At 49.8% G+C, this 9,490-nt stretch overlaps 1 protein-coding gene across 1 annotated transcript in view; it reads right to left on the reverse strand.

The window, feature by feature from the left end:
* Window positions 1–7,698, reverse strand: part of TNFRSF21 (TNF receptor superfamily member 21) — a 66,205-nt gene extending 58,507 nt beyond the window's left edge. The window contains exon 1 of the mRNA XM_032648978.1: window positions 7,197–7,698. Within this exon, the coding sequence (XP_032504869.1) occupies window positions 7,197–7,283 (87 nt within the window). The 5' untranslated portion in view covers window positions 7,284–7,698. The remainder of the gene's footprint in view (window positions 1–7,196) is intronic.
* Between the last annotated feature and the right edge of the window lie 1,792 nt (window positions 7,699–9,490).

Raw genomic sequence — 9,490 nt, forward strand, 5'->3', positions numbered from 1 at the left:
TGGGCTGTCAGGGCCAAAGCCCTCTTAAAGCCACCACTGCTCACTGGATTCCAGAACCCAGGAACTCACTCCTTTCCTTTCTCCTAAATCCATTCAACTCAGGCTCCTTCTCCCAAAACAGATTAGCAAATGGCTCCAAGAACTAGAGCCACCAAGCAGTCCGGGTGGCAAAAGAGCAAACGGAAAATTATATCGGGACTTCCCTGGTGGTGCAGTGGCTAAGAATCCGCCTGTCAATGCAGGGGACACAGGTTCGAGCCCTGGTCCGGGAAAATCCCACATGCCTCGGAGCAACTAAGCCCATGTGCCACAACTACTGAGCCTATGCTCCAGAGTCCATGAGCCACAACTACTGAGCCCACGTGCCACAACTACTGAAGCCCATGTGCCTAGAGCCTGTGCTTTGCCAGAAGAGAAGCCACCGCAATGAGAAGCCCGCGTGCTGCAACGAAAAGGAGCCCCCACTCGCCACAACTAGAGAAAGGCCACACACAGCAACGAAGACCCAACACAGCCAAAAATAAATAAATAAAATAAATAAAATATTATATCAAGAGAAGCTCATGAGCCTTGCTGTGACTTCGTTTATGAAGCCCCCTCTTTTTTATTTTTATTTTTTTAACTTTTTGGCCACGCCATATGACATGCAGGATCTTAGTTCCCTGACCAGGGATCAAACCCGTGCCCCCTGCAATGCAAGTGCAGAGTCTTAACCACTGGACCACCAGGGAAGTCCCAGAAGCCCCGTCTTTTTAAAATTTGGTTTTGTTTTTTTTTGTTTAGAATGAAGGCTTGGGGCTTCCCTGGTGGCGCAGTGGTTGAGAATCTGCCTGCCAATGCAGGGGACACGGGTTCAAGCGCTGGTCTGGGAGGATCCCACATGCTGCGGAGCAACTGGGCCCGTGAGCCACAACTACTGAGCCTGCGCATCTGGAACCTGTGCTCTACAACAAGAGAGGCCGCGATAGTGAGAGGCCCGCGCACCGCGATGAAGAGTGGCCCCCGCTTGCCGCAACTAGAGAAAGCCCTCGCACAGAAACGAAGACCCAACACAGCCAAAAATAAATAAATAAATAGAATGAAGCCTTGGACAAAATTCCCAGATATTCTCAAGAGAAGATGGGGCTATAGCACGCCGCCCTGACTCCCCACCCATGCCCCGCCCAGTCCCACCCCTGCTTGAGGACCCCCTGAGCACAACTTTCCCACCACTGCAAGCATCCATCATCTCCAAGGCCAGGGTGCTAACATGTGGAAAAACTCCAGAGAGCCAGAAGCCAGGAGAACGGACCGTTCCTGGAGGCCTTCAGCAGCTCTTACGAAGCGTGAGGTCACCACTGCTTTCAAGCAACGGCCTAAACGTCCGTGAGCGCCAGGTTTCTACAGCTCTCGTGAGCGTTCAGCAGACACTTAAACATCTGCCAGGTTCCTCCCTACTTATAATCTCTGCCCGGCTCCTCTCCTCTTGGACTCAGGCTGGAAATGGGAGGTGGTAGAGTAGCCAGGTGGCAGCACACAAGCCAATTTAGGATGCCTGTTTACTTTTTGGTATTTGACAAATACAAACACTGGGGCTAGGCCAGTATTTATTCACGACCTCACCCCACCCCTAAAGAATCGAAGCTCAGCAGCTGCTATCCCAGCAACAGTAATGCCCAGTGTCCCGCTAACACTAAACGGGGATTCAATTTGGGGACCAGGTTAACTCCTATTACGGCTTCCGTTTTCATTCTGTCAAACAGACATAGCTGCACCTAATGCTCCAGACTGCATCCACTCCAAATGGTCGTCGGGCACATGCCCAAGGGCGATGAGAGACTCTTGTCACCCCAGAGAAGCACCTGAGTTTTCCAGGAAGTTGCCGGGTGACCTGGCATCACCGGAGTCTGCCAGGCCTGCTTGGGGGAAGAGGGCCAGCAGAGTTAGTGCTTACCGGAAAAAAAGGCATGGCAGTTGACAGAAGGAAAAGTCACTCAATTCACACTGGCCCCTGAATAATCTGAGGATGCATCTGACCATTTCCCATCACTCACACACACACACACACACACACACACACACACACACACACACACAATTAATAAAGTCTACTTGAGCCAATTATAGTTTGAATGCTTTATAAAGGGCCGGCTGAGTACAAAACCAATTTGCAACTTCTCTATGGAATCTCTGAAGAGACGTTACCTCTCATCCTCACAGATGGAGTCAAGTGTAAGGTGAAATGTGATGTCTTCTGATCTACAAGCAGACTGAGCCCACGCACACTCACCCCATCCACCTGGAGAAAGGGGCCTTCTGCAAACAGTGCTGGAAAAGACAGCATTAACTGTGCTAACCACATCCAGCCTGAAAGACTCTGTTCAAATTTAGCCACACGAAAATATGTAATCTAGCCGGTTGGTGGACCTATGCCGATTTAGTCCCGGGTACTTCCTCAACTTAAGGTAGCCTGCATTCCATGACAAGGAATCGTTTTCTTGCTGATCTGGTGCGCCTGTGTGTTTTCTTTACACGGTAGGTTTGTTTGTTTCGGACTGGGCCTGCACCAGATTCAGCCATATGCCTTTAGAAACAGTTGAGATGAGAATTCAGATGAGAAAGCTCGATCCCATTCTATACATTTTGACAACAGGGATGGGAGATTCTCGGGGTACATGAGAAACCCTGCCTTCCGGGACAGGTCTGCATTCCCTACTCTTCTGAGTCATAAGTCACTTTCCCTACCAAGGCTAGTAGATATCATTCTGAGAGTAGGAAGACCTTTCTTCTTCTGACTTTCAGACTAAAAGCCAAAATTATTTCAAGTAGTTTAAAGATGTTAACATCTATCACATTTTGTGTATTACTTTGAGTATAGTACATTCATCCACTGATTCTTTCTGAACGCGTGAAACCCAACCAGCACTATTGATAGCCATGTACGTTTATACAACAAACGTACTATCAAATTATCAAATTAACTTTGATAAGCAAAGGTCAGGAGATGGCATTAAGCTAGACATCTAGTCTCAAAGACACTGACAAACACCATACTTGGAACTTTCTAGACTAGCACAGCTGAAGGATCTTACAGCAACTATCCTATCTGGAATTGATAATCTGTGCAGATGAGTGGTTTCTAAAATTTCAGACCTCATTTCCTTATCAATTACGGCTCCCTTCTTCTGACTGTCCCACTGCCAATATTCTATCTGTCCAGTCAAAGCAACTCCCTGAGGGCAAGAGACATCTTTGAGTGTGTTATGTCATACTGGGCAAGCCCTTCTAGCACATTCCTTAACTCTGGCACAAACCTTAAGGTCTCATTTATCTGCTCTCCAGACTTTTGGCCTGAAACATGCAATATTGTTTTCTGGGGTTTTTAAAAATATATTTTATTTATTTATTTTTGGCTGCATTGGGTCTTCGTTGCTGTGCGCGGCTCTCTCCAGCTGCGGTGAGCAGGGGCCACTCTTCGCTGAGGTGCGGGGGCCCCTCATTGCGGTGGCCTCTCCTATTGCGGGGCATGGGCTCCAGGCGTGTGGGCTTCAGCAGGGAAGCCCTGAAACACGCAATATTTTGCCTTTCAGTGTGTGGTTCACTTTCCTATATCACACAGATATCTCAACGCATCAGAAACAGGGACTTTCGGACTTCCCTGGTGGCGCAGTGGTTAAGAATCCGCCTGCCAATGCTGGGGACACGGGTTCGAGCCCTGCTCCGGGAAGATCTCACATGCCACGGAGCAACTAAACCCATGCGCCACAACTACTGAGCCTGTGCTCTAGAGCCCGCAAGCCACAACTACTGAAGCCCGCGAGCCTAGAGCCCGTGCTCCACAACAAGAGAAGCCTGAACACTGCAACAAAGAGTAGCCCCCACTCGCCGCAACTAGAGAAAGCCCACGCACAGCAACAAAGACCCAATGCAGCCAAAAATAAACAAATAAATTAATTAATTAAAAACAAAAAAGAAACAGGGACTTCCCTGGCGGTCCAGTGGTTAAGACTCCGTGCTTCCACTGCACAGGGCGTGGGTTCAATCCCTGGCCAGGGAACTAAGATCCAACAAGCCACGTGGTGTGGCCAAAAAAAAAAAACAACAACAAAAATAAACGCATCAGAAACAGAAGTGCAAGCAGCGAAAACACTTTCCTCCAAAGGCACTGCTGTCATTCTCATCAACGTCCTGCAACAGAGACCAAACCACCAGCCTCAACTCTCCCCCAGTGAGCCTTCTCTCCTGTTACATTTCATCATCCGGCAATTTGGAGTTGTGAAACCTGCAGAGTGGCACAGGAGGGAGGCATGAAGTGGGAGAGGGAGTCAGGCTGTCCTGGGTCCCAGCCCCAGTGCCATCATCCCTTGGGAGCTGGGTGGCCCAGGACAATCAATGAAGTTTTTGCAGCCTCCATCTTCCCAACTGTAAAATGGAAATCATCCCACCTGCTTCAGAGATGTTGGGAGTAAGAGAGATACTCTCTATAAAACACCTGACACATACAATAATAATAGTCATATTATATATGTATATGTATATATATGTATACATATTATATGTATGTTATATGTATATTATATACTAAAGATTTTTTAAAGCTTATAGTAAGTTCTCTTTCAGTTAGCCTGTCATCACAAGAAAGAAATTGTCAAAAATCGTGACAACAACAAACACTGTCACCCAAAAAAGGAGATATTTGAAAGAAGAAGAGTGATGGAAAGCCATAATAAAAAGACATTTTATTGGGTTTATTACTTTTGAAGCTAACGGCAACGAATGGGTAGGGCATTATCTCCCCACTGGCCCCGGTAGTGTTCTGAGCGTGCTTCCGTGTCTACCTGAGCTCCAGTACCTGGAGTCTGTCATTTTCACATGGCCAAGGATCCCAGTGGGATAAAGAATCCTTATAACAATGTCGTGGGGTCATCATTTTTTTTTTTTTTTTGGCCATGACTTGCAGCATGCAAGATCTTAGCTCCCTGACCAGGGATTGAACCCGTGCCCCCTGTACTGGGAGCGTGGAGTCTTAACCACTAGACAGCCAGGGAAGTCCTATGAGATCATCATTTTATACACTAACAACGCCTGGGCTGAGGACTGGAGCTTGCAGAGTGGGAATGGGAAAAATAAAAGACATTGCCTCCTCACCCTGGTGACCCCTGGTCCACCCTCTCAGTTTCCCTTCAGGACAATGGGGTCAACTCTAGGCCATTCCATGAACTGAAGTGGAACCTTTCTTATCATAATTAGCAGAAGAATAAGGACACATTTTAGTTAATATCTTGAGATTGCTTCTAAACATGACTATAAATTTCTTTTTCTTTTTTTTAAAGACAGCCAAACTTACATTCTCAAGTCTTCAGTTGCAAATCCAGTGCACAATTTTTAGGTCAACTGGACTTAATGATTTCAGAAAAGGAGTTGGGCTCTTTCTCTGGAGGTTAAAGCAAGCTGCACTTTGATTACGTTCTGACCTTACTTTAAGCATCTCATGCAGAAATGGAAAGTCAATGAAATATTGCACTGACTTAAGACTTAATCCAGAAATGGACTCTATGGGGAGCTTAATGATCAGATGTGTTGGAGGGATTGGACAGGCATGTAGTGGGGTGGCACATAGTGGGGCACAGTAGTAGATCTAAGGCTGACAAGGAGGCAGCTGAAGGATGGACCTACTTCATCTTAGGATCAATGTTCCCTGGGCCTTAGATGGGCTTCTCTCCACACCAAGACTGTCCAATCCAGGTTCCCTGCTTTAAGAGACCTTCCCCCTCTACCGCTCATCACCCACCACCCTTGAGTCAACGATAAAAATCTTGACTTTGCCATTTCTATAAAATGGGCAGAAAAGGGTCTTTGGAGGAAGACTGGGACTTGCCTCATTATAAATGCTAACAGCACCAAACTTTTCTTTAGTCTCTCTCTTCCCCTTTAAAACACACCCTCACACAGGGAACCAGAGTGTCTGTAGGATGAATGCTCAGGCCATAGCAACTGCAATGCCCTGGGATCTAAGAGATCTTGGCTGGCCAGGCATTAAGCCCTTTGCGAGAAGGAGACAGCAAGCCTGCCTTTCCCTGACACAGCCCTGCCATGAAAATAGGCTCTTGTTTTTTGTTTTTGTTCGGCCTTTAGCTAAGAATCTCCATCCTCCTTGAGGAGACAAAAAGATACGCACGGGAAGCGTATGGTGGCTCGGGTTTGATCTTAAGTCAACTTTCTTCCCCCTAACTCATCCCATCCCCCTCAACATTTGCAAAGAAGGGGAAGGGTTCTGGGGAAGTTGGGGATAAGTTTTGGGTCAAAGGTGCTTTCAGGCTCTGACCAGATAAGTGACAGAGAGGACTACCTACAGAGCACGCCCTGGAGCTGAATGCAGACCGAGTGCCCAAGGAGGAAGCTGCCTCACCCTGTTGGCTCACCTGCCCGGCCACAGGTAAGCGAGCGATAGGAAAGACTGGAGAAAATTCAGCTTCCTTTATGGAGAGCTCTCTCCCCCTCCCCCCACTCAAGTGCCAACGCGCTGGCTCTGACTGGCTGCGAGCCGGCGCTTTGGAGGCGCCTCAGAGCGGGTCTCAGGGTTCTTCTTTGGGCGTGCAGAAACCGGGACCCACCCAGCCAAAGCGGAGAGATGGGGGGAGGGGCGAGGCGCCCGCGCCGAACGCTAGGCGCGGATGCACGCGGCGGTCTTGGGAGCCAGCACGCACAGGTCCCGCGCTCTCCCACTGCGGTAGCATCCCGACATGACACTGCAGCTGCAACAAAGCGGCGGCCGCCGCCAGCCTCGTCGCCCACCCCGGGGCCCCAGCCCCACTCCACGCGGCGGGGGCAGCGGCCGGTGGCCGTGGGGGTGCGTGGAGGGGGTGGAGGCCCCCGGAGGGGCCGTGGAGGGGGAGAAGCCCTGAAATGCGCAGGAAGCCCGGTGGACACCTCCCGCACCTCGCCCGGCGCAGCCAGACTGCAAGGAAAACAATTCGCCTTCATTCCGGAGTCCCGGCTGAGCCCTACGTCTCCCCCAAATGACCCGGTCCGAGCCCTCCGCTGTGTTGCTTTCCCTCGGTCGCAAACCTCCCGACCCAGCCGGCCGGACCCCAGCCCCCCGCAGCCCCGGCCCGAGGACCCGCCCGGCTCCCGGAGCGCGGTGCCTTCTGCTCCCACGCGGCCGCCGCCCCCGGCTCCCCCCCCCCCCCCAGCCCCCAGCAACCCCGAGCTCTCACCAGGAAAAGGGAGCCCGCGATCATCGTGGCTCCGGCGATGCGGCTGCAGGAGGCCGGGGCGGTGCTGCTGCTCGCGGAGATCCCCATGGCTGAGCCCGGGGCTCGCAGGGCGCCCGGGGCGCGTGGTCCCCCGGCAGCTGGAATCAGCAGCTGCTTCTGCCCAGCGCCGCATCCACCGCCGCCTCCCGAGCCGGGAGCCCATCTACCTCCAACACCCCATGTGCACTGCGGCAGCCGGACAGCCCGACAGAGGAGGGAGGCGGCGAGGGAGGCTCCGGGGGCGCTCAGCACCTGCCCAGCTGCGCGGCTGCCCGGGCGGGGAGAAGCAGCAGCGGCTGCAACCCGCGCCTCCCCGTGCTCTCCTCCGACAGCGGCTGCGGAGAACCAGCGAGGAGGGCTGGGCGCGAGAGAGCGAAGGAACAACTTCCCATAGCGAAGCCTCCAGCCGCTGCCAACCACCCTCCTCCGCTGCGCAGACCGGCCGGCGAGGGAATGAGTCGGGTGGCCGCCGGGCGCGGGGACACACGTGGTGATACTGAAGGGGCGGGGAATCGGCCCTTTGTGATGTCACCGCGAAGGAGGCCGGCTCTTTGTGCGATCAGAAGTGGGAAGGCGGTCCAGGAGGAGCGAGGAGGGAGAAGTTGCCGCCTGGCGTTCGCCGAAGAAATTGCAGCTGCTTATTGACCCAGGGAAAACTTTGCGAAGGTATGCACACCCTTGACCCCAATTTATTTCCTTTTTCTAAGATGATTCTCAGTAAATTATTTTCTGTGACAGACGCCTTTCTATTGCTTCTGGCTCAATGATTAAGGACAGCAAACGACCATAAAGCATTAGATCAAGTGTATGCCATAAAGAGACCAGCAACTTGGTTCTCAAACGTAGCTGCGCTTTAGAATCAGCTGGAGAGTTTAAAACACACGCGTTGATGCCTGGTCCTACCCCAGAGATTCTGCTTTACTTGAAACAGGATGTGGCCTGGGCATTGGGAATTTTTTCAGTTCTCCAGGTGATTTGAGGAGATTATGGGGCAAAGTTTGAAATCCTCTGGGCTAATGAATGCAGTTAAGGAAATCCAGACTAAAGAATTCCAAACCCGGAGTCCGCGGAAGCTGGGTCCGTGGATGGTCTTCCAGAGGTCTTGGAAATCCTTGAAATACGTGGGCCGGTGCATTTTCCTAAATAAAGGATCCAAAGTTTTGAATCAGACTATAACTGAGATAAGAAACACCCTTCCCCTCAAAAAAAGTGTTAAAAAATTTTGAGTTGAGTTCCAAATGCCTTTGTGAGATGTGAGTGGGTAGAGAGGGAGGTAATATTCTGCCTCAGAAGTAAGAGCAACCAGAGCGTTCCCTTGGTTGGTTGGCATCTCCTGCATTTCTCAGTGTGAGAGAGGACCTGGCCTTCCTTTCTTTGTCTCTCCTGAGTCTCCTGAGAGCTGCCACCATTTCTGGTACAGTGTCCATCCTCTAGGTTCTGCCAGCACAGGGCACACTATATTGAAATTACCTCTTTGGCCATCTGGCTCATACCACTCATTTGTGAACCCTATGGTGCTGGGCTTCTTCTAGCTTTCCTTGACCCCTTCTACTTCAAGATAACACAGTTTCTCAATTATCTGCTTCAAGACTCAATGCAGTACTCCTGAAGGTAACTTACCAAGGCAGTTGCGAGAATAGTGGAAGAAAAGTGGTTACCAAATGGAAAAAGATGAACTGCTAAGTTAAATAAAGAAGACCTAAAATTGATGAGAGCTGTCTACTAAAAAGCAGAAGGTTTTTGCCAGTCATAGCATCTTTGTGTGCTACGGGCAAATAGCAATTTTGGACCTTGAGAAAACAATTTTGAAAAGTATATTTCTATTAAAGCCCTGCTAAGAGGAAGTGTGACAAACAAACCCTCAGTATATTAACAGAGGCTATGTTGCAAGAAAGGGAGCCTCAGAAACGACTGCACACAGGTCAGTAATTAAATGTATTATAAAATAATCCACTGAAATATTTAAGTACTATTAAGATATATATTTGGACCCAACACTGTAGAATTCCTACTATGCTATATAGGAAGTTTGCAGATTTAGCTATTTGAGGTCTGGTTTTGTCATGTATAAAAAGATTTTAAAATAGAAAAAAAAAAAAGAATGTAAGTACCCACTTTTTACAATGAAAATAATAGTTCACATTCTTAGTAGTGCCTGCTTTATGGTCAACATCCCGAGCTGATCCATGAAGGAATGAATGACAGGAATTTGATGGGAAGAGGTGTGAGCATACAAAAGCTACAAAAATCAGCTT

The sequence above is a fragment of the Phocoena sinus genome, chromosome 11 (assembly GCF_008692025.1).
Source record: "Phocoena sinus isolate mPhoSin1 chromosome 11, mPhoSin1.pri, whole genome shotgun sequence".
Taxonomy (NCBI): domain Eukaryota; kingdom Metazoa; phylum Chordata; class Mammalia; order Artiodactyla; family Phocoenidae; genus Phocoena; species Phocoena sinus.